The 25,599-nt window shown below is 41.7% G+C and overlaps 2 protein-coding genes across 2 annotated transcripts; both read left to right on the top strand.

Annotated features, from left to right (window-relative positions):
- The first annotated feature begins 1,403 nt into the window (after positions 1-1,403).
- Positions 1,404-5,409, top strand: LOC131972107 (actin, cytoplasmic 2). The gene is made up of 7 exons (XM_059333872.1): positions 1,404-1,525; positions 2,596-2,721; positions 2,841-3,080; positions 3,620-3,866; positions 3,990-4,181; positions 4,316-4,497; positions 4,746-5,409. Exons 2-7 carry the CDS (start codon positions 2,599-2,601, stop codon positions 4,887-4,889), a joined length of 1,128 nt encoding a protein of 375 aa, XP_059189855.1. The 5' UTR covers positions 1,404-1,525; positions 2,596-2,598; the 3' UTR covers positions 4,890-5,409.
- Positions 5,410-7,570: 2,161 nt separating this feature from the next.
- Positions 7,571-15,529, top strand: fbxl18 (F-box and leucine-rich repeat protein 18). The gene is made up of 7 exons (XM_059341200.1): positions 7,571-7,789; positions 8,755-8,952; positions 9,161-9,510; positions 10,821-10,956; positions 11,793-12,871; positions 13,602-13,820; positions 15,138-15,529. The coding sequence occupies exons 1-7, from the start codon at positions 7,736-7,738 to the stop codon at positions 15,292-15,294; spliced, it is 2,193 nt and encodes a 730-aa protein (XP_059197183.1). The 5' UTR covers positions 7,571-7,735; the 3' UTR covers positions 15,295-15,529.
- Positions 15,530-25,599: the final 10,070 nt, after the last annotated feature.

Consider the following 25,599-nt stretch of genomic DNA (forward strand, 5'->3'; position numbering starts at 1 on the left):
TGGAAAGCCAGCTCCCTGATCAGCTCATTCAACCACTCCCACTCCTCCATGTTATCCTTAGCTGCTCTATACCTGGTGGTGACATATGTGTGTGTTAGCAGGTCTGTGTGGTCACTTCCTGCGTGTGTCCGCAGAGGTGAAGCACTGTGAAAACCCACTTCCTGTCTCCTTTGAGTGAGCCGGCTCCCATATATCCTTATTAGGAACACATAGAGCCAGTGAGAATTCCTAGTGTAAGTTTATGAGTCGTTGTCCGGTGCCCTTATTGAGTTAAAACAGCACCCTGACCCTCCCACTTAAGTCTCTGGTCAACTTTTAGGATGCATGTTGACTTTCAAGTGCTATCATAAAAATAAATGTCCAAAAAAGTAATTCAGGTTTGATACGCACACGCCTCTTTTTCATATCTGGATCATGCATGAACAATTTGTACATGCATGTCAAAGTGAGTCACAGTCCTAAATACTAATTTCATAATAGGCCTTGCAGTTTAATTGTTTGACACCAAATAAAGGTATACGTTCCGGAAATTACACACCTGCCTTATTACATCACAAGCAAGGTTATCCACCTCCTTTTACTCACTTGAACATTACAAGTGATGACGGATAAGAGATTTACAACCTCCTGAGTGTTTGGTGTAAGCATACCTCAGCTTGACCCCTGCATGTGTGGTGTGTGTGATGCCACTGGTATGCCACTGCAGACGTGCTAATCAGAGTGTTAACAGTGCTGTCAGTGACCCTGAGATTGAAGCCAACCCCATGTCCTGGCACTGCTAACCACGAGTGTCTGCCATGAATTTGAAAATGCATTAGCACAGTCTTCAGTGCAATCCATTTATGCTGCATTCCCCTTACGTGCTTCACTTAAGTGAGATGAATCAGTCATCTTTTTATCTGAGTTCTGCTCTGTTTTTTCCTCCAGTGCACGAACAGAAGACAATAATATGCATCAAATTTGATTGAGTTAATCAGGATATGTAGGCCCCTTCCCATTTTGGATAATGTCACGGATTAAAACTATAATAGGGTACATTAAATTACATCAAAGTTTGCTCTTTAGCTCATTTTAACAATAGAAAATAACATAAAAGCACATATTTCAACTTGTTTCATTCTGTTTTGCAGCAAGAGTTATGTTACTTCTTCTGTATCACACTTGTACATCATCCCAGTTGTAATCATCATAATAATGTTGAAGAAGAGGATTAAAAATGTGTTTCATTGAACACTGAACGGCCCCAGATTTGGCAGTATTGATCGTATATAGGTTACTTTTCATATTGCTTGTCCCCCCTGTCTTGTCAGAGTATCTGCATGCGCCACACCCAGTGGATGCGGCAGGACCAATCAGAGGGCGCCGTGCGGAAAGTTCTCCTTTTATGGAGAGGGGCTGCAGCGCGAGCTCTGATAAAACCCTGCAGTTTATTGGCCTCCATTGCAGTCAAGTTCAGACACTAAACCGTAGCGGAGTGTAGCGCTCAGTCACAGCCCTCCTCAGCCGATAACCCTCCCTCAAACAGGTAAGACAACTGCCGGATGGAGATGGAAGTTTTTTGTGATGTTTTAACTCATTTCTTTAACTCATAAATGTATATTTAACTGTTTAACCAGCAAACTGCAGCTTAAGTTACTCTGTTTCTGTGAGACTTTCCTTAAGTTGAATCAACCGTTGGAACCGCTCGTTTAAATCTGCTCAGTCACGTAACGTCAGCTTGTCATTCATTTGTTTCTGATCAGGAGCCGTTTCAGTTAAAGGGATGCCACCGTTAAGTTTATGCGTTTGCCGGCATGATGTCGTTCATATTTAACGGATGGTGTGAAATAACCCGGCTGCTTCAAGCTGTCATCACTTCATCAGTTTCACAAATCAGACTACGTAAAAGAAAAAAGAAAGCTTGACCTTCTCGCTTACATGTAAGCATCTGCTTTGGCACGGTGCCCCAGTCTGGTGTCTCCGATTTCACACACAGACAGATGATTGCAGATTAGAAGGATTACATTTAAAAGACTTAACTAAAAAAGCAGACAGGCGTGTAAAAATGAGAAATGTTGCCGTGACTTTACAGCTATGAAGTCATTTGGCGTCAAGTTAATCTCATGAATGTCAGAAGTTGGCTCGTTTTTTTTTTTTTTCATGTAATCGTGTTACTATGGTGATCACGACATAACGGCACGCCTGTGTGACATGACAGGGGATGTAAGTTCATTCACCTTAACTGTTAAAAAATGTCTGTTCAGGCGTACATTAGAGATGTGTGGTGGGGTAATTCAGTTATGGTGATCCCGGTGAAGGGAGTGGCCGGCTGTTGGTGTCATCTGAGGTCTAACGACACACGGGCCGGGCTGCCGCCGTCTCTAAGCTGCTCTCACTGTTGCCATATATGGCCATGGCCAGACCAGGGAGAAACTGCCTTTGTTTCTCCGCTCTGGATCTGGACTGGGACCTGCGCCACTGCGACATCCAGCGTCCAGACGCGATAATGACAAGGCTTTCATCCGAGTTGATGTTTGCCAGATGTAACACAACTGTCTCAGAGCATCAGTTTTAAACATTCTCCTTTTTTCTACCCCCTCCTCCCTCTCTGCCCAGAAAATGGATGATGAAATCGCCGCCCTCGTTGTTGACAATGGATCTGGTATGTGCAAAGCTGGCTTTGCAGGAGATGATGCTCCTCGTGCTGTGTTCCCCTCCATTGTCGGACGTCCCAGGCATCAGGTACAGTGTCCACATATTATGTAAATCACAAACTATAGGTAACAAGGCTTGTAAAAAAAATCATCCTACCTTTTTGTTCATTTTGTCTTGATTTTGACTTCTTGTCTTTTTTTCCCTAGGGTGTGATGGTTGGTATGGGCCAGAAAGACAGCTATGTTGGTGATGAGGCACAGAGCAAAAGGGGAATCCTCACCCTGAAGTACCCCATTGAGCACGGTATTGTCACCAACTGGGATGACATGGAGAAGATCTGGCATCACACCTTCTACAACGAGCTGAGAGTTGCCCCCGAGGAGCACCCAGTCCTGCTCACAGAGGCTCCCCTGAACCCCAAGGCCAACAGGGAAAAGATGACCCAGGTAACGAGGGCTGACACTCTGGCATTTATTTTCCATCAGGAAACTCACTCTGCTCACCTGCAGGGCTCTGCAACAGGAATATGTGTTGCGGCTCAGGCATTTCTTCTTCAGCTCAATCTGTCCATTTCCTCCTGCTTCTTAAATCTCCAGGTTTCTTCTGTCCTGTGATCTTTTCATCACTGCGGAAGCTTCAGGTTTATATCTCTGCACTGATGACTTGGAATGACTTGTTGCAGCATGGTCACTGCTGTCTTCAAATTAGACTTGTTTTAAACTTCTTAAAGTAGAAAATGAGCATCTAACTACACGGGTGTCTGCATGATTCAACAGATTATTTTAGAGCAGGATGCTGCACTCATCCTGTAAAGCCACCATGACCAAACTTAAATACTGAATAACTGGCTTACTTTTGGTGTTTATACTTAAAACAGAACAGGCGAGTGTGCTGTGCGTTGCTTGATCTGACTCCACTAACTCATACTAGCTTACTTCAGGTTATTCTAGCTCACTGATTCAATAACATGTCCTCTCTCCTCTAGATCATGTTCGAGACCTTCAACACCCCTGCCATGTATGTGGCCATCCAGGCTGTGCTGTCCCTGTATGCCTCCGGTCGTACCACTGGTATTGTCATGGACTCTGGTGATGGTGTGACCCACACAGTGCCCATCTATGAAGGCTACGCCCTGCCCCATGCCATCCTCAGGTTGGACCTGGCTGGCAGAGACCTCACTGACTACCTCATGAAGATCCTGACTGAGAGGGGCTACAGCTTCACCACCACAGGTGAGCACTCAAACCATGACTTCAAAACAAGCTAATATTTTAGGCTAGGTGGACAACTGATTTTTTTTTTTTTTATTTATTTTAAATACTGGAACTGACTATCAAAAATGCCTTGTCTTACAGCTGAGCGTGAGATTGTCCGTGACATTAAGGAGAAGCTGTGTTACGTTGCACTGGACTTTGAGCAAGAAATGGGCACTGCTGCCTCCTCTTCATCCCTGGAGAAGAGCTACGAGCTGCCTGACGGACAGGTCATCACCATTGGAAATGAGAGGTTCCGTTGCCCCGAGGCCCTCTTCCAGCCCTCTTTCCTCGGTAAGTTAAGCCAGGGAAACTGGCATTTTTAAGGCAGAAATGCATGCAGCAAAGATATGACTTGATAGTTGTGTTAGATTTTAATAAAAGTACACAGAACCAAATCTGACTCTTTATTTTACACCGTCTCTTAGGTATGGAGTCTTGCGGTATCCATGAAACCACCTTCAACAGCATTATGAAGTGTGATGTCGACATCCGTAAGGACCTGTACGCCAACACTGTGCTGTCTGGCGGTACCACCATGTACCCTGGCATCGCTGACCGTATGCAGAAGGAAATCACTGCCCTGGCACCCACCACCATGAAGATCAAGGTATAACTCATCCTCAGTACTCCGACTCATCCTCCCCTGAGGCAATGATGCAAAAAATGTTCCAGAAAGCTCTTTACTTCTACTGCCACTCAGTGGACAAACATAGTTACTGCAGTTTTCAAGTGCTATTGCTTGTCTTCTAGCTTCTCCTACATTTAACCTGAAATATTGGTGCGTTTTCCAACAGATGTGAATTAATGAATGACTTCAATGTTTTAACTCCCTTTTTTTCATCTTGCTCCCTGCAGATCATTGCTCCCCCAGAGAGGAAGTACTCTGTATGGATCGGTGGCTCCATCCTGGCCTCCCTGTCCACCTTCCAGCAGATGTGGATCAGCAAGCAGGAGTACGATGAGTCCGGCCCCAGCATTGTCCACAGGAAGTGCTTCTAAACAGACTGTCAGTCCCCTCCCTGAAACACACACTGCTACAAACCCAAACGACTGGCTCTGCATACATGCCTACACCAACACACTGGTGTATGCTGAGCCCACAACACCTCTTCCCATTTTCCCTCATCACTATGGCTATGGCACCATGCCCCCTGATGGGGAGAAACTCTGCAGGAAGAACAGAGTGTCCCAGGCGGTGTGAATGTGTGAGGAACATGATGTCCATTGTCGTGTTTGTGTAGGTCATTCCAGATGTGTTTGTTCACCACCTTATTTGCCTCTATGAAGGTTTATTCTCTGGTGGGCTCACTGCCCAACAGACCTGTAGTATTGCTTATGTAAATTATGTAATCTTTTGTTTTTGTACTTTCAGCCTTAAACGATACTTGGTCCAGTTTGTTTTTGTCATTATGCAAAAGACAAAGCTTCTACCTTGTATGGGAGTGTTTGAAGGATTGTGCATGGGGCTTCAGGCCTCTGGTGTACACAACAACCCAATAAAAAGCGCACATGTCTGAGATTCCTGTCTGTCTACTTGTTGGGTTTATTTTTTCAGCTTGGCAATTACAGACTTTAATCCTTGTTTATAAAGGTTACACATGCTCTGTCACACAGTGAAAATTAAATGGAACTGAAAAGACTTTCACAGTTGAAAAAGAACAGATGTAAATTAAATGACTGACTGAATTCCATTTAGCTCTTTCAGGGTCCTGGTATTTCAGTAGAACAGAACCATCATTAGTGTAAGGTTAAGTTAGATTATGGCATACAAGAGTAAAGTTTTTAAGAATATTAAATTATTTAATCCATCTAATGCTGGGCTTGCATGAAGTCTTTAGTAGATCTAGCTCCCGTCATCTCCATTGTTAAGTTTGAGGTAATCTGCACTATTTCATATCAGTCTTTTCCTAGTCTTGGGTTTGGATCATATAAAACATGTTTGATATTATCTAAAGTCTCAGTGACGTAACACAATCACCAACCAATAGATGAGCGGGAGAAAGGTCCCCGGTTCCAGACCGGCCAGTAAAACCACTTCCACAGGAAAAAGGAACATCACAATAATGCTAGTAAGCTCAGTCCTAAATAAAAATATAGTGATGTCATATTTTGATTTTTGGGGGCGCTGTTCCTTCGTAAAGAGAACAGTAAGAAGACCCAGTTAAAATGTATCAAACATATAACCTACATAAATAAGTAAATAATGGATGATTAATGGATGATTAACTAAATTAAAGTTGATAGAGCTGATGCATATAATTATTCAATTAAATACATTTTAATTAAATAGGACATGAATGTATATCATGAATTCATTTCTAAATGTTCCATTCCTTTATATATTTTTACTGTCAACTTTTCATGTCAGAAAAACAGAAACCTGCTCTTTGTGACGTCTCCTCCTCCTTTTTATTTTTTATTTTTTCAACACAAACCACTGCACACACTAGAGCATCTGGAGCCAAAAGCTGCTTCTCCTCCATTTGGAAGTTTTAACTAAGAGCATGATGGGGAAAAATTACATGACAGGAAAAAAATGCTAAAAGAATCTAGTTGTAGTCTTGAAAATAGTGGCCCTGAAAGATTCTTCTTTGTAGAATCTCAGTGTGAGACTAGGCTGGGACTAAAAACTCTAAACACTTGTCTTTAGCAGGTGTGAGCCTGATAGTTTTCTGGGAGTCTTTTCCAAATCTTTTCAAAGTCTTCTGGTGTATAGGTAGCATTAAACATTCAAACCATTAGGTGACAATTCAACCTGGTCATCAAAGAAGCCATTTTTTAAGCAACCTTCAAAGGCACTTCTCTGTAACACTTTTTTGTTAATAGTGCCATCTTCTGGACAATTACATTATTGGAAGTCCTGAGTAATCATTTGTATCAACTGACAGTTAAAAGGTCATAACTAGAACTCTTTCTGCATTTTAAAATGAGTTGGAACACTAAAATATAAACTTTTTAGGGATAGTTTGAGAATTTTGCACTGTTTTTCCCCAGTAATAAATATTCACAGGTTTCGTTAACATTTAATAAAAGTAAATTTAGTGTTGTATAATTTTGAGGCGCTTGTACTTCCATTTTATGCTACTGAAAACTGCTACTCTGCTACTTTTCAGAGTCAGTTATTGTACTTTTCACTCCACTGCATTAATCTGACAGTTGTTACTCAATAGTTTTATTTAAATATGTCCAGTTTATAGAGTATGATATTATAAATTATGATAGGTTTAACACACAGCATTAGAAGTATTTTGAATCAGCTTGATTTTGTTTAGCTACAACATAAAATGGTGCTTATGCAGTAAACAGTAAGTTTGTTCCTTTGAAATATCTTACAAAATGTATTCTTCAGCCCTGTCTGATCATCATGGACTTGATTCTTCGTTATCCTGAAGCTGAACTCTTTTTGACTGTTTGTTATTAATTTGCATTTGTTTTATTTGACTATTTTCCTCGTGGAAGAAAACAAAAAAATGTGTTTAAAAATATTTAAAATTAAACAAGGAGATATTTATATATTTTTAAAGTATTAGTTACCATCCTCATTTTTTATAAATATATTTTTTTAATGTTCTGCCTTTAACTCCTGGCGTTTCCCCCCTTTTTTGGTTCTCTACTTTTAATGCTTCGAGTGATATAATTTAAAAATTTCATTAAACTAATAAATAAATAAAATCGGACAGGAAGTCTGTCCGTCACTAAGAGGCTTCCGTCACCGTGCAGCAGCAAACGTAATCCGCCCTGTCAACGGTTGGATGTTACACCGCCTGTGGCTCACTGTGAGGCGGATTGAGCGGAACATGAAGCGCTGGCCGGCTGGATGAACGTTTAAATTAAAATTTAAAATCATGAGTGGGACCGTGAGAGGGATTTCAGAGGACACGGACAGACAGATTGTACAGGTGGGTCCACCGACAACCCTCTCCAACACATTAACAGTTGTTAACGGTAACGCCTGGCAGGACGACTGAACTAACGCAGCTAACGCTGAGTTGGGTTAGACCAGGCGTCGCCCACATTTCTGCTAATTTTTTTCAGCCAAGTTTGATTAAAATGCATAGAAAGTGTGACAGAAAGAAGCCTGGTATGGTGTCTCCCTTTTATTAACCCGCCAAAGAACAAAAAGGTTAATTTAGTTGACCGACAGATAGACCCTCCGGCCGGTGGTCATACTGATATTAATATGTTTAAACACTTATTTACATTTCGGCAAAGTGTCTTGTATCAGGATGGGAAAAAAACTATATCGTTGAAACATTCATATTTAAACGGTTAATTCGGCTAACGAAGTTCAGTGATGGCACCACCCCCTAACCCCAAAATGGCACTGTTTAATCATGTGATTTCACTTATTAATGCTTTAACTACGAGTTAGTGCGTAACTAAGCTGTATCTGAAAAAAGACAGAGCGATATGCATAGATAACATTATTCATAGCACTGCCATAAATCAAATCCTTTCAAAAATCAGTACAGACAAAGTGTTTGGATTAAATAATCAGATATAAATGTCTGATTTGGCCAATCCACCTAATTAAATACCTGAAATTGAATTACATTTACATAAAAATCAAGCGCTGCAACATTACCTACAATTGCTTCACATAACTACAGACAAAAGGAGTGCTACCACAGTGTGAATGTCAAGGGTGTCAAGGGTAATGTCAACCAGCCATAATATATTATCTTAATAACAGCTTCAGTCTCTGTGTTGGACCTCAACAACAGAATATTATAAATAAATAATTGTTACCAGACATTAAGAAAAGTTTTATAGCATCTTGCTCATGGTAAATTTCCAAATGTTGACTGCAAACACAGAGGGCCTAAAAGCACCTAACTATGACACTGTTTTCTGTCTGTCTCAGGCTGTATTTGACGAGGACACGATGTCCTCCACCTCGGTGGGGATGTCAGATTTGTCCGATGAGATCCTGCTGTGCATCCTCCGCCATGTTCCAGTGTGTGATCTGGTGCTGAATGTGGCAAATGTCTGCCACAAGTTACACACTCTGTGCCATGATAAGACCCTGCTCACAAACGTCAGCCTGTCTGAGGAGTATCTGGTAAAGCTTTTCAAAATACTTTTTTTCACACCATTTGAATGAGGCATGTTTCAGGATTGTTAAATCACAGTTTTCTATTAATCTTTGAGTGTACATGTGTGAAACTTTCTGTATATTTTAGAAATGGTTCTTTAACAACACAGAGGAATACTTGTTGCATTTTACCAGATAGGAACATTGTATAAAATGTGTTCTTTGTTTCCTCTAGGCTGATGATCTGTTGGTTCGCCACATACTGAAGCAGCTAGCCAATCAGGTGCAATCTCTCAGCCTGAATGGTTGCTACTGGCTGTCTGGCTCTACAGTGGAGCTTCTCGCTCGCTGCCGAGGAGTGACGCACCTCGATGTCACCGGCTGTCGCCTCACTTCCCTGCGTCTATCCCGTCTCCTCTCCTCCCTCTCTCTGCTCAGATCACTCGCTTTTGATGTGACGCCAGGCTTCAACTCTGCTCAGCTCAGTTCCGAGGCGGTGGATTCACTGAGCCGCCTGTCGGAGCTCAGACAGACACTGCTGACACCAAGTTATGGTGTGGTGCCGTGCTGCGCTCAACTCCGCAAGTAAGTGTGCTGGATTACTTTCACATGAGATCTGTGTCCTATCTGCCCTATATTGCCAAGCAGTATCCATTTTTTTGTGATTAGCTGGATACCTGCATTAGCACTTTACACCATGTAGTGTTCAAATGGAGAAGTCCATTTGCACTGTTCAAAATTTTACATTTTTTCCCATTCTTCCTTGGCTCATGCTGTCATCTTTCACCAAGTTTCATGAAAATTGGGCCATTAGTTTTTGTGTAATCCTACTAACCAACAGACAAACTGAGCCAAAATAAAAACCCTTCTTGGCAGAGGTAAAAAAGGAGTAATTAAATGTGGCACGACAAGAAAAAGTCAGCAGGGATCACCAAAGTCAGCAGGATATGTCCTTTATTTTTTCATGCTTTATTTTGATAGTGATAGAGACATGCAGCAAAGGACCCCAAGCCTGCGATAAGGACTTGGCCTTAATGGTACACGCTACCAGTAAGCAACCGGGATGCCCCCAGCAGGATATATCTTCTCTAGATCACAAATGTCTACAAAATTTTAGGCCAAATCATCTTCTGGATGTTGAGATATTTCACAGGATAAATGACAAGTTTGACCTGCTGGTGGCGCTAAAGGAACAGTTAGGGGAACACTAAAGTAATCAGGATGGATCATGAATGTTTGTATTTTATGGCAATCATTCAGTAGTTGTTGAGCTCTTTCAGTCAGGACCAAAGTGGTGGACCGACTGATAAAGCCAACCTGGGAGTGATTTACATGGCTAAAATACAGTATTGGAATACTTCCCATTTAGACGTTTGAATCAATACCAGTGGCTGAAATTTGATACTGATACCCAACAATACCTTTCTTGATACTATACGCTCTATAGAAAAACACAATGTGATTTCTGTTGTAAAAACTATGTCCAGACTTATATACCTATTAACTCTCTGTGACATTGAAGAGGTGACATAGTGCTCACTCTCTCGTTTTCTCTATATGTTCAAAGTTACTATCTCTCAGATGCACACACAGGTACAGGCAATCGGCACTAATTGGTTTATTTGTGATTTGTGCTCTGTACTTTTTTCATAATTTGGTACCCAACCCTTTTGACTTGCTGGTGCATGTGTCAAACAGTTAAATCTATATCGTTTAAATAAGTTATAATGCACACAAACAAATTATTTAAGCCGTCCTTAATGCCATCGGTCCATTTAGCAACACTACACTGATGGCATTTCATACATTCAAGTTCTTGTTGCTTTCTAAAAATGGCATGTTATTATTTATTGCTACAGTGTACAATGTGTGTGTCTGGGTTTCTGTGTTTATAGGCTGATGCTGCAGTTTGACATCTCAGACGTGACCAGAGAGGGTATTGGTGTCTGCTGTCAGTTAATGATGGGTCAGAGCAGTGTGCCACATTACCAACAGCTGGAGGAGTTCACTGCCAGGCTGGCTCCAGGAGAGGTGAGCTTGTTGGTGCACGTAGATGTAAAATGTTCCCATATATACTAGGGGCGCCGATTTCCTTATTTTTGCGGGATTGGCCAATTTCTTTACGTCAAACCGATCTTATCTAGCGATCTTATCTACCTCGATAATAACCCCCCCACTGGCGAAGCAGTGCTCCCAACTTTGTTGCTAAATTCAGCAACTTTTCACAGTGTGTATGTGCTGCAGCTACAGCAGGTCTTCACTTTGCAATCTCTGTTTGTTTACAACAAGCACCGGACACTGTGCACAGTTAGCATCCCGGTTAATTCACGATCGCTATGTTTATGATCAGTGGAGACTCTGTGCATAATTAGCCATGCTGCTGACGTTGTGCACAGTTAATGACGGCGAAAACCAAACGTCACCTCCAGAGTCCCTAAATCCCTCTCGGGGCTAACTTGTCCCGCCCATAGACTTGATGCCCTCCCTAGTTGTCTGTATGTTGTACTATACCAAAACCAAAAAATACTTTATTTATGGTTGCAGTTCTTTTGTTAGTTTGTCCTGTAAATTGTTGCTATTTATTTTAAGTTCAATATTTTATTAACTACCTCAGACATTGTGATTTACTGCTATCACATACTGCACAATACTGCTATGTTATTGTTTTTCAATAAAATAAGATTCAAACATTGAAGGTGTATGCTGTGAGTTATAAAAAAATCGGTATCGGCCAAAATCGGAATCGGCAGGTCAGGCTTTTTAAAAATCGGTGATCGTTGATTGGCCAGAAAATTGCAATCGGTGCATCCTTAATATATACAGTATTGTACTGTGCAGTTTGTGAATCTGTTTCTTCTTTTCTGCAGGTAAACCAGACTTTGCTCCTGCTCTACCTGGCAGTGTTCAGCGTTCATGTTCCAAAGGGTCTCAAGGTTTTCCTTGTGTCCATTCCCGGTCCAAACCCTGCTCACTGGCCCGCTGCTCCCTCGCTGGCCCAGAGCCTGGGTCAACGAGGTGACCTGGAGGCCCTGCAGCTCCCTCGGTCCTGGCTGGATTCAGTATCCCTAAAGCGAGCCCTCGAGGGAAACAGCCCCAAACACCTGAGCTTCAGCCGCTGCCCGGCGATGTGGCCACAGGTGTTCCAGTCGCTGCTGGAGGGAGGAGTCAGAGACGCCACACAGCTGACCAGCCTGAACCTCAGCGGCATCAACAAGGTCCTGTACTCAGAGTGCAGGAGCGTGGAAGATCAGCTGGTTCCTGCCACAATGAGCCGGTTGGCAGTGGGCTGTTCCAACATTAAACACCTGAACCTGATGCACACACACTATCATCACGAAAACTCACCTGGGCTCGGTGGAGAAACACACCTGTGTGCCAGCTTGGCCAAACTCACACACCTGCGCTCTCTCACTTTACCTGCCTGCGCGCTGTCCGATGCCTTAAACACACATCAGATCTCTACCAACAACACGTCTCCCTCGCCGCTGTTCCTGGGGTTGAAGAAGACTCCTCGTGTGGGGCTGCAGAACTACAAACCTGACTCAGAGTCTTCTCTGTCAGGGGACAGCACCTCGGGGCTCTCTCTGCTTGTAGCTGGCTGCCCATTTTTAGAGACCTTAGAGCTCATCGGTCCAGGTTTCGTCTCTGCACTGCCTCGGCTTGAGCCCTGTGCCCGTGCCAGTGTGGAGCCTCGCGGTATGTGTGCGTGGGCACGAGGAGTTGGCGACGCACACCTGGCAGCACTCGGGGCTTTGCCTCGATTACGTCGTCTGACTCTGGCGGGGCTTCCTGGGGTCCTTAGGGGGACGGGGCTGGTACAGCTGAGCAGGCAGTGCACAGACCTACAGGTATTATCGCTTGCCAACATGGGATCACTTAAAACCATGAACTACACCCCTGCCTTGCTGGACACACTCACACAGTGCTCACAGCTACAGGAACTCAGGTTAGAAAATGTTCTTGTGTACCCTTCATTTGTGCTTCTTTTGTTAACAGATTTTCCCTGTTTGTAATGCAAGAATTTATTATTCATTTATTTTATAATAATTAATTCCTCAATAGGGTGTTAAGTGGATTCAGAAGCATTAAGTGTTTGGTTAACTTTGTTATAACATGAATAATACAACAATCATCTTAGCTGTTTTTTGTGTTAAAAATCTGTCCCTGCAAGATAATGAGGTTTTGTGGTTTGTTTTCCTTTTTTATTACAAATAATCCTTTTAGCGAAAAGAATTAGTGGTGTATTAGCAGTGTATTTTGTTTGATAATTATGGGAAGTAAGCCTCCAAGAAGGCAGAGCATAGTCAGATTTACCTTGTAGTGTGATTTATCATGGAAGGTGGTGCCTTAAATTCACTACAAATATACTACAGTACTCCTGGATTGTGTTTCATAAAGTGAGTTTACATAAACCAGGCCTTCCTTGGTTAATCTGACTCATTTATGTTGATTTGGTTCCATTTTAAGATAATTTAAATGTAGTTCCCAGCATAAGTTGCCAAAGTAACTGAAGCTGAACTATGTTGAATCTTCTTTATGGAACCAAATAAACTGAAAATGACTTGCAGAAAAAAGCCTGGCTTATTTTATAAACTGGTTTTATGAAACAGTACCCAGGTAGTCTGATTATACTTAATGTAAGGACTTAACATGTTCTCTGTATGTGTGTGTTTCAGGTTAGAGCAACCCTACCTGAATGCCAACGCGTCATTCTTCGAGGCTCTGTCCTGCTGCTCTCATCTGCAGCGTCTCTGCCTTATCTCACGCAGCGGGACCTTTGACCCATCGGCGACAGAAATCTTCATGGAGCGATGCCGCCATGTCATCATGTGCCACATGTTCATGGGCGGCACCTTGGTGGCTTGTCGCACACTGCAGAAAGCTCTGCTGGACAGGTCAGTGCTCGTGTGTGAACATTAAGGGACACCTTTTACGCTTTTCCTTATTTTTCTAACATATATATATATATATATATATATATATAATGTTACAATGTCAGATGTTTATATTAAATAAGGCCAAAGCTTCATATAATGCGGTTAACATGTGTAAAAGTAACGTAAGGCCTTTGGTTTCTGATTTCTTGTTTCCAAAAGTTTGTTTTATTCTCAGCTCAAACTGGCGTCAGTCAGCGCCAGGTCTTCTCCAGGCAGGTTACAGCAGAGTTACCATTACATGCACTGCTACATGTAGCGATATGATAACATCAGGAAAACCTGCCAACTTCATTGCAAATGTTCCTGATTTCTCTTCAATTTTTGATCACATTCTTTTTTAATTATGGTTGCAGTTTTGGTTTTAGAGGTTCATACATTTTTTTTTCGTGGCAGAAAGTGCCTCTACAAAGCCATTACAGCTAGGGATGGCATGATGCCACTTTTTTTTTTAGGTTGGATACCGATACAGCAACCTTAAGTATCTGCCAATACCAATCTGATGCTGTCTTTTTCCCTTAAACAACCAAGCTTTAAAAAAAAAAAAAAACCCGAATCCACTATGCCTCACCTTTCTCTATGGCAGGTTGCCCAAAGTTTAGTAAAGCATCTACGTAATAGTTCAGGTTTATGGATCAGATTATACTTTTTTTTTCTTCCAATATCCAATCCAGGGATTTTGGCCAACATCAGCCTGATAACGATACTGAATTTTGGCTTGGCACATCCCTAATTACAGCGTCTGATTGGCTTACCATTATATTTTTAGCCTAACCTTAACCTTTCTCTCTCCTCATGCCTAACCCTAACACACCCAAACCAACAAAAGCAACAAGTACTATCCAATCATAGGCAAAGGAAAAAAATTGGTAGTCAGAGCAGCCTGGGCTTTTTGGGAGGAAGGGCTTCAAGTTCAAACTAGGGTACTAAAATGGAGCGTGAATACAGGTACAGGTGCATCTCAATAAATTAGAATATCATAGAAAAGCTTTTTTATGTCAGTAATTCAAAAAGTAAATTCAAAAAGTGAAAATAACACATTATATAGATCAATTACACACAAAATGAAGCATTTCATGTCTTAATTAATTTAATTTCTTCTAATTATAATGAGTATGGCTTACATTTAATGAAGACCTAAAATTCAGTGTCTCAAAAAAAATTAATATTACAAAAGACTTATTTAAAAAAGTATGTTTAATATGGAAATGTTGGCCTCTGAAAAGTATATCCATCTATATAACTCAATACTAATATTTTTGTGTTTTTTCTTGTTAGATTTTCAGTGGAGCGCTCGGCTCTGAGTGTGGTCATCTATCCACTACAGCATGAGGACCTGCCTTCAGTCATCAGAGACATCCCACTAACACTGCTGGATAGGATTACTCTGTTCCAGAGCCACGTGGCCCAGCCGCCACATTTATCACCATTGTGACATCACCACAAAGCTTCAGTGTGATTGGTGCTCAACAGCTGAGGTGTTCAGACTGTTTTTATTCTGCAGGAAATAAAATTCACAGAGTGAAAGCGTGACTGTCCTCTGCACGGTGATTTGTTACATCAACAACTGTTTCAGGCTGCTCTACAACAACACATCAACCATGATTGTTTTTATTTCACATGATGTTCTTCAAGGGAAATTAGCCAGTAGGTAGTTTTAGTTTATTGTGCCAGGACATTTCACCTCTGGGCCTCCAACGTGGCTTCTCAGTCAAAAATAATGTCTGCTACTTCGAAAATAAGTGCCAAAAATATAAATGAAGGGATGTATTTGTTCAGATACAGAAGTTCTGAGTCAAATTATGTTGTAATAAACTCCATATAAATTATTTTAAATTCTTGTCTGAGTACCATTTGTTTGTTCATGTAATTTTTAAAAATTTGTCACTACAGATGAACGCCAGTGATCCATTGTTGACGGTGCAAACCAGTTGTGTCAAGAGAACTTTAAGGAAAAGTTAGACACTTTTGGAAATACACTTACACTTTTTTTACATTGGCAGATAATTAGCTTGGCATGAGTTTTGCTATTGAATAGTACGGATCATAATCCCCCACACATCTTGTTTTATACTTCAGTTTTGCAAGGATTTCATAAATGAATATGAAATTAATATAATGTTAATTTTGTGCTTTAAAGGTGTTGGTAGGCTGAATTTGTTGCCTTTTGGACAGATGCAGGCCAGCTGTTTCCCATGTTCCCACTAAGAGACATGACAGTAGTATCAGTCTTCTCAACAAGCTGCAAAACAGGAGTAAGTATGTTTCTAAAAATGTTTATGTTGTTAATGTGTAGAGTAGATTGGCACTGTAATAATTTAAAATTCAAATACTATAATTACATTAAATACAAGTCATGAATTGTCAGACAGATAAAGGTCAGTTTAATGTTAAATTATTATTATTAAATTGCACATTATTCAAAAAACTATAAAGATTCAAGCAGCAATCAAGTGACACAAAACATGATACAGTTAATCACACGTTTATTGTATTTGCATAAAGCCCCCCCAATAAGGGAATATTGAAAATGTTATAATAAATCAAATTTTTTTAACAGAATATGGTCCAACAAATAACATGTTATCACTCCGAGAGATCAAATTAGGTGTTCTGTCACTGAATCTGCACTTGGAATTTTTTTTTTCTGTGTTTACAACCCTAATTCCCCGCAAAAATTGCCAATTCACCTAAATCAGTCTCATAAAGTTACTAAACTATCAATTTGGAACAATGAATAATAATTATGAATATAATTATAATAAAATTACCAGGTTTATATTTAGTAGTGGTTGAAGGAATCGTGAATTCTTGACACAAGAGGATGGAATATCGTTCATAGTGTACAACATTAAAGTGTGTGTGTGTGTGTGTGTGTGTGTGTGGTGGAGGAGGAGCCATTCTCAGGGTTCGCCTGAGTGGCGCTGTGGGAGGCGCAGAGGACATTTAAGGTGCCCACTAATTGTTGCAGGTGTGGTGCACAAGAAGCCTTTGTTTTTTGACTGCAGGCTGGAGGTTGATTTGTTTGGAGTTATTGGTTTTTGTGCTTTGTGCAAAAAGAATAAACAGATTGGCATATCCAAAGGAAGTTTTTGCCTACAGAAGTATGATTGGCTTAAACTTAAATGAAACAAACGCTCAAGGAGCAAGCCTAAACATCACGCCGAGGCCGCGAGTGCATAAAGTCGTCACCATATTCAAGTCAAAAAACACTTGTCACTCTGTGAGTTATTCACAAGAACGAATCCTAACGTATACGGCTCTCTGATTAAACCAAGGCAAGGGGAAGATCCGAAGACACCGCTGTAGTTGAGCGCCGAAACGTCGCAGCAGGTGGGCAGCGGAGCCGCCAGCAGGTGATCGGGGAGGAAACCCGACGGGGGGGACCGAGGTCGGCAATGGACAGAGGACATGGACAACGGAGTGGAGAGCGTGGAGAGGGATCGGGCTGCTGCTCGTGGAGCAAGCGGTAATTGGAGACTCGGGCGTGGCGATGCGGCAAAGCACTAAAGTTTATTTCAAGCCAAGGAACAGAGGTAAATGGGATTGACACCATAAACAATTAAGAAATTACAAAAAAAATAAAAAAAATAAAAATTAACAGGTGATTTTAGACGATATTAAAATGGATTAAAAACAAGGTGATGAGGTGGAGTCAAATAAAACACTCGGCGTCTCAATGGCAACAGAGAAACAAAAAACTACCAGGGTCCATTCGGTCTCGAGGATGGTAATTTGGGGAGTGTGCCTACTGATGAAGGAACTGATGGAGTTAAAAAACGAACAGTAGGCCTAAAGCTGAAAGAAAAAACGGTGCTTGCTAAAACACGTGACTTTGAGACACTGAGAAAATCTAAACTAAAGAAAGCTGCTGACGTAAAGACTACAATAAGGGGGTTGATTGATGAACTTGGTTATGAAAATTTCAGTCTATCAAATATTGATTAATGATGCAAAGGATGTTCATAACAAATTGCTTGAGTTGTTGCCTGAGGGAGAAAGAGAAAACCATGAGGTTTGGTTCAAAACAAAACTTTTGAGTGTGAATGAATTTTCTCAGTGTTGCAAAATATCGAACATGTGTAACTGACAAAATGGTTGAAAATGTTGACACTCCTGGTGATATAGAAATAAACCCCACGGACAGTGTGTCAAAAGTTGGATCTAAATCCTCAACTAAAAGCCGCAGGAGCTCAAGATCAAGCAAATCATCCATTACGGCTGTGCAAGCTAAAGTTGAAACCAAGAAAGCTGCCCTTCTGGCACGCGCAACATGCAATGGAAATGGAGGCGGAGGCGGTGCGCAAAAGGTTGGAAATACAAATTGAAATGGATATTAAGGCTTCAGGGGCTGAGCAGTGTTGCGAGTGTTTGCAGGATGGAATGGAATCTTATTTTGAAAGGACAAAGGAAAGGACTGAACTTGAACTGGTGAAAGGCAAGCATCTGTCATATCTGTGGAACCTGAGCACTTACCTGCTGTAAGGAAGCAAAAGTGGCAAATTGAAACCATACCTGTCACAAGGCAACACAAGACTGAAACTATTGTACATGCAATTCATAATAATCCCACTTTTCAGATTCTGCCAAAACAAAATGAACTAGGCCTGCGAGCAGGACTGAACGGGACCGAGCAGAGTGGAGCCGTCAGGGGAGGCCATGTCGGGCGCGACGCTGTGTGCTCAGTCCCTATACGTGCCAAATTGTGTGTCTCCTACTACTCTGCTTGGGGTAGGTGTAAAACATGTTATTTCCTGTTGCCAGCAGGGGGCGCTATGACTGTGTGTCACTATTGACACGTGGGTGTGCTCTGGACTGGACCCTAATCATGTGTGTGAAATTTGGGACAGATTGGACAATGTATGGTGAAGTTATCCAGTCTGGTGTTAGATGGCGAGACGCCATATTTTGCCGCCATGCCACGCCCACATATTGTGAAGGTCAGTAAAGGTGTTGATAAGTTGTGTTCTCCAAAGCCTTGTGATGGTACTGACCAAGTTTGAAGTCAATTGGATTAAATCTGTTGGAGAAGTTATGTAAAGTATGCAACGTGGTCATTTTATGAAAGGGGGCATGGATAAAGCATAAGGGGCAGGGCTTTATGAAAAATTGTTATGTAGAAGTGTTAAGGGCTGTACTCTGATGAAGAATGTCAAGTTTGGAGCAGATGGGACAAAGAATGGAAAAGTTATAACGATCTCGTGTTTTATGGCGAGACACCATATTCTGCCGCCATGCCACGCCCACATAGTGTGACTGTCGGTAAAGATTTGAATAACTTTTGATCCCAAAGGCTTTCTGATGGTACTGACCAAGTTTGAAGTAAATCGGGGGAAATGGGTTAGGGTTAAGGTTAGGGTTAGGGTTAGGTTCAGCTAGGGTTAGGCTTAGGGTTAGGGTTAGGTTCAGCTAGGGTTAGGGTTAGGTTCGGTTAGGGTTAGGTTCAGCTAGGGTTAGGGTTAGTACCATCAGAAAGCCTTTGGGATCAAAAGTTATTCAAATCTTTACCGACAGTCACACTGTGTGGGCGTGGCATGGCGCCAAAATATGGCGCCTCGCAACAAAACACGAGATCGTTATAACATCTCCATTCTTTGTCCGATCTGCTCAAAACTTCTCATGCTTCATCAGAGTACAGCCCTTAACACTTCTAAATCATAATATTTCATAAAGCCCCGCCCCTTATGCTATATCCACGCCCCCTTTCATTAAATTGCCACATTTCATATTTTAATGAACTCCTCCTACAGATTTAACCTGGTTGACTTCAAAGTTGGTCAGTACCATCACAAGGCCTTTGGGATCAAAAGTTATCAAAAGCTTTACTGACAGTCACACTATGTGGGCGTGGCATGGCGGCAAAATATGGCGTCCAGCCATAAAACACGAGATCGTTATAACTTCTCCATTCTTTGTCCCATCTGCTCCAAACTTCTCATGCTTCATCAAAGTACAGCTTAACACTTCTAAATCATAATATTTCATAAAGCCCCGACCCTTATGCTATATCCATGCCTCCTTTCATTAAATTACCACATTTCATATTTTAAGGAACTCCTCCTACAGATTTAACCTGATTGACTTCAAAGTTGGTCAGTACCATCACAACCCCTTTGTGGGCGTGGCATGGCGGCAAATTATGCCGTCTCGCCACAACACACGAGACTGTATAACTTGACCATACATTGTCCAATCTGTCAGGGGTCCAGCCCTGAACACACCCACATATCAATATTGACACTCAGTCAGAGCGCCCCTCCCTGGCAACAGGTAGTCACATGTTTTATGCTTAGCCCTAGCAGTAGGCTTCACGTAGAGACACAAAATTTGGTACACATATGAATCATGTGGAGACGCACCAAAAAGCCTCTTGGACCCATACCTCAAACCCAACTGGAAGTCTGTCTTGGTTTGAATATCGCACAATTCATCGTTTTTTCCCATTTCCACCTTGCATACTTTAACAAACTCCTCCGACAGATTTCACCCCATGGACTTCAAACTTGGTCAGTATCACAAGGGCTTTGTACTTTGGGATCAAAAGTTATTGAAAGCTTTACCGACTGTCAAACTATGTGGGCGTGGCATGGCTGCAAAATATGGCATCTTGCCACAAAACTACACATCCTTATAACTTTTACATACTTTGTCCCATCTGCTCCAAACTTCTCATGCTTCATCAGAGTCCAGCCCTTAACACTTCTAAATAACAATATTTCATAAAGCCCCGCCCCTTATGCTTAATCCACGCCCCCTTTCATAAAATGACCATGTTGCATACTTTACCAAACTCCGCCTACAAATTTAATCCCATTGACTTCTAAGTTGGTCAATACCATTACAAGCCCTTTGGGAACATAACTTATCAACACCTTTACTGACCTTCGAATATGTGGGCGTGGCATGCCGGCAAAATATGGCATCTCGCCATAATACACCAGACTCTATAACTTGACCATACATTGTCCAATCTGTCCCAAATTTCCCACACCTGATGAGGGTCCAGCCCTGACCACACCCACATGTCGTTATTGACACACAGTCATAGCGCCCCCCGCTGGCTATAGGAAGTAACATGTTTTACACAGACACGCCATTTGGGACGCATATACGGACTGAGCCCAGAGCTCCGCGCCCGACGTGGCCTCCTCCGACGGCTCCACTCTGCTCGGTCCCGTTCAGTCCTGCTTGCAGGCCTAGTTTTATTTATTCTTGTTTATTTGTATTCTCTCTTTCTTTCCTCCTCCCTCTCTTCTCGCGTTAGCGCTTCTTGCTTTGTTTGCCTATTTATTTTCATTGTGTTATACATATAAGTGAGCCATGTTATATGTATTTATTTTTATGTCATAGCATCTGCCCCTCATCCACACACACACACACATACACCTGTGATGCCTCTGTGCAAATCGTTTATCATTTATGTTTTTCTTTGTTGTTGTTTGCGCTGTATGTCTGCTGTCTCTACTTGTGGTCCACATGGTGTAGTGCATTTGTCTGTCATGTCACCTTGTTTGTTACGTCATTTCACCAATAAAATTAAAAAAAAAGAAATACAATAGGGACCTCGCAGGTCGTTGCCTGCACGGGCCCTAAATATCTGAACTGTTGATACAAAGACATAAAACAAGTCAACTTTCACTGAGAGAAATACCAGTCTTTGATGGTGATCCTTTGAAATGTAGTCTTTTCATGAATGCATTCAAACACTGTGTGGAGGACAAAACTGCATCAAAAGGAGATTGCTTGTATTATCTGGAAAGGTACACCAGAGGGTGTCCAAGAGACCTTGTGCAAAGTTGTTTACACATGACTGCAGAAAGAGGGTTTGAAACAGCTAAAGCTCTTTTAAAGGAACATTTTGGAATTCAAACAAAGATCGCAGCAGCCTACATGGACAAGGTTCACAACTGGACTGTTGTCAAAGCCGAAAATGTTTATTCACTTCAGGATTATGCCTTGTTCCTCTGTGGATGCAACAATGCTATGGCTATGACTTACAGGACAGGAGAGAACTGGACATATCTGCCGATCTCAAACTCATTCTTTTTTAGAAACATTGCATATGACATCCGTGAGAATGAACTTCACAGACCACGTTTCAATGATGTTTGCTTTGTGGAACATCAGGTCAAACTCTTGTCAGATCCAGTATTTGGAGACATTCAAACGTCAGAAAGAGGGATTTATGACAAAAGAGATGTCTCTGCAGTCAAACCTAAAATAAGGAGAGAGAACTTTGCCACAAATATCTGTGCTGTTAAAAAAACCCCAATGTAAAGCAACAAAGGCAACCAATCAATGCAACATCAGTTGTTTATTCTGTTCACAATGTCACTCTGTGAATGACTGTCCAAGTTTCACAAAAATCAAACATCATGAAAATATCAACTTCTTAAAGGAAAAGGGACCTTGTTTTGGGTGTCTTACTACTGGCAATGGAGCAAAAATTGTGATAAGCGTATAATCTGTGAAAAATGCAAACAAAGTCATCTAACAGCCTTACACATCCATGTTAAAAAGGTGGACAAGTCAGTGAGCACCTGTGACACATGTGGCAGTGAAACTGAACCAACTGTAAATAACACACTTGTATCAATTGAAACTTTTGGAAGCCAAACAGGGGCCGGAAACAATGGAATGCTGGTGCTCAGGGGGCCCTGGCTGTGCAGTATATTCCCCCCCAAGGCATGGACTGGATGGCTCAGGTTGGGTTGTGATGAAGTCATGGTTGACCTTTAGTAAACCCTTTCATCACGGGTGCCATCGGTTTATGATATTGGGGGTTCAACTGCCCTGCCTGGTCCTCCCCGGCACCTGCAGTACCTGTCTCTGGGGAGAGGGAGAGAATAGTGTCAGGGATATGGACTGCAACATTAGAATGACTGATGGTGTGATTGATTAGAATTCTTCTGGTTCCTGAGGTCGGTGAGTTTCATGGTGAATTTGGGCTGTTATCTGTATAGGAGCTATGAGTTGAGTTTTAGGTGTGGGTTTCTTTTTGGTGGGATAAGGAATGGGAGAGACAGGACGGTCTTGGGTAATTGGATGGACCTTCTTCTTGGTGGGTAAGGGTCCCCAGGTGACTTGTCTTGGTTTCTGTGATTGTGGAGTGAGGGTTATGGAATCCTGTAGTGGTTGGTCCAGGTTTGTGGAGCCTTGTGGCTCTTGTCTCGGATCATGCTTCGGTGGTGGTAGTAGAGGGTTTGCGGAGGTCACGGATGGTTGAATGGGGCTTCTTCGGATGGAGCTGGGTTGGATAGTGGGGGTGGGTCTATTGTGTAAGATGGGTATGGTGAGGGGGGTGTTAATCGGGACTTATCCTGTTGGAGTGTTGGTTGTACTTGTGTTGGAATCTGTTGAGGCTGGGTAGGTAGAGAATGTTGTTGTACTTCTTCAGTTATGGATATACGTTTGCCTAAGTAGAGGGAGTTTGTGGGGGGCTTAGGGTTTGGGTAAATTTTTTCTTGATCTTCCGTTATTGTTGGTAGCTTCTTGTTCGTTGAAGTTGTGTGCTTGATGGATTCCGCGGTGAGCGCAGTCCGGGGTGGCTGTAATATTTCTTGTATTGTTTGTAGTGTGCTTGTTGTGAGTCTGGGGCCGTAGCATTTCTTGGCCCAACCGCTGGCTATCTGTAGAGCTAGTGGATTGTGAGAGGATGTGTCTATGCTAGCCATTGTCGGGGTGTAATATTGTTGTAGGGTGGTGATCGTATTTTGCATCCGTTGTACAGTGTTGGCATGTATTCTATTGCGTGTTTCTATTGGAATGTAGAGGGCTTGATGAAATCTGTGAGGCGAGTGACTTAGCGTAGCATACTTGGTGGAAAGCTGCCGGTGGAGAGAGCTGTATCCATTATGTGTTTGTTGTGAGTTGTTTGTATCAGTATGAAGTATTGATTACTAGCCTGTCTGGTTTCTGGATCCAGTGCATGATTTAGTGTAGAGACATTTATGTGTGGGTTAATAGTGCCAGAGGGTTGTGTGGGAAAAGACATGAGGTGCAGTGGTGTGTTAATGGATGGAGGTGCATGTGTGAAAGTAGGTGTGTGTGTAGGTGTAGAGCCATTTTGTCCATGTGTGGATTTAACTCTAAAATGGTTAAGCATGAGGGCTCTTACCTGCGAAGCTTATAGGTTGTTTCCAAGGTGGGAAAAGACATGTCTTTTCTCCAGGAGGCGTACCGGGTTGCCAGGGGTGGGGATTGAACCTGGGTCTCAGGGTTGGTAGTACTGGTGTTAAAGGCTAGTACCACCAGAGACACTGGTAGCACAAAGAGTTTTCTGCAAGAAGGCGTTGCCTGTCACCCTAGGTCTAATACAGTCCACAACAGATTAAGCAAAAATCAGTCTTTTTCCAGATATAGGGCTGGCGGCCCTCCACCGTTAGTTGATTGAACTTATATTGCATTGCATCCATATAACTTTGAGAGCCAATTTTAAGATAATAAAAAAAATCAGTTTATTAAATCCAAGTTTTAAAAGGAAGTCAATTGTATTAAATTAGAAACCACAAATCCACATATGCATCTTGCACATAATGTCTTAAAGACAGTGCCAGGTGCTGCTAAAAACGGAACTGCAGGAGACATCCTAAACAATCAAGGTTAAAAGAAAAGAAAACGTCCGTCTGTCCGTCCGTCCGTCCGTCCGTCCATCCATCCGTCCATCCATCCGTCCGTCCATCCGTCCATCCATGGCTTCTCTTAGTTTACCATTGTGCTGATTCCAAACAGGTGAGCTAATGCGGTCATTACATGTAACAATGGGTGGACAAGATGTTAGAAACAAACCACTGAAACTAAACACCTGTATTTTGTATGTTTTCTTTCCAAATCAGTGAGGACATTTTATTACATATTTGTTTAAGTGATGACATTATTGAGTTTTATTCCATTTTCAATCAGGTTAATTGCTAATTTTTACATTTTAAGGAAATTATTGCATTATTGGGAGTTGCCTTTACTTTTGATATGTTATATTTCTGATAATACATTTAAGTAACATTTTCAATTCCGGACTTTAACTTGTAATGGAGTATTTTAAGACAATATTATTGTAACTTTTACTAAATGTAATGATCTGAGTACTTCCGCTGCTCGTAAAATCCCAAACAAATGAACAATTTATTTTAATCCAAATGAAAAACTTTGTAGATTTTTACATGAAGTCAGATGCTGTGAAAGAAGATATGTGGAAGTAAAATAGCCTGAAATCTCAAAACCGGCCAGTGCTTTAAAAAACAATGTTTGTGTCTCGCCTTAAAAAAAGTTTAACTGAGGCTTTTTAATTGCAGCTAAAATGTTCCCCACTCATTTATATCTTTCACCATGGTTAAAAATATTTGAAAGTTCTCCCACAGCTTCGTATCTACTGTGTATTTTGTGGTGCTCAAAGATTTTATGCAGCCAAGATGACAGGTTCTCTTTATTCTTTTGGACAGCCGGTCTGTCATTAAGGTGAAAGTCTTCCTCAGACATCTGTCAATGCATCCCTGAAGTAAGTCACAACTCATTAACTCTGCTTGTGGAAAGTCAGATATAGTATAATTTCTTTTTTATGGGATAAATAAACTGTTCTGAAGACTTTAGTTAGGACGCCTGGTGGCAGGTTTGCTTGGCCAGTGTCCATAATTACAGTACAGTTTCATAATAAACATTAACGTCACTGTTAAAAAGACAAACCAGTTCTGCAGCTCAATGCAGAGAGCAGATAGCTCTTAATGAGACAGCAACATTTAACTTA

This window comes from Centropristis striata, chromosome 1 (genome assembly GCF_030273125.1).
Source record: "Centropristis striata isolate RG_2023a ecotype Rhode Island chromosome 1, C.striata_1.0, whole genome shotgun sequence".
NCBI lineage: Eukaryota > Metazoa > Chordata > Actinopteri > Perciformes > Serranidae > Centropristis > Centropristis striata.

Excerpts from the sequence above, each read along its gene's own strand:
- LOC131972107 (XM_059333872.1), top strand. The coding sequence starts at position 2,599 with ATGGATGATGAAATCGCCGCCCTCGTTGTTGACAATGGATCTGGTATG. Across the intron at positions 3,081-3,619 it reads ACAGGGAAAAGATGACCCAG|ATCATGTTCGAGACCTTCAA; the intron begins GTAACGAGGGCT and ends TCTCTCCTCTAG. Across the intron at positions 4,182-4,315 it reads CTTCCAGCCCTCTTTCCTCG|GTATGGAGTCTTGCGGTATC; the intron begins GTAAGTTAAGCC and ends ACCGTCTCTTAG.
- fbxl18 (XM_059341200.1), top strand. The coding sequence starts at position 7,736 with ATGAGTGGGACCGTGAGAGGGATTTCAGAGGACACGGACAGACAGATT. Across the intron at positions 8,953-9,160 it reads GCCTGTCTGAGGAGTATCTG|GCTGATGATCTGTTGGTTCG; the intron begins GTAAAGCTTTTC and ends TGTTTCCTCTAG. Across the intron at positions 9,511-10,820 it reads TGCTGCGCTCAACTCCGCAA|GCTGATGCTGCAGTTTGACA; the intron begins GTAAGTGTGCTG and ends CTGTGTTTATAG.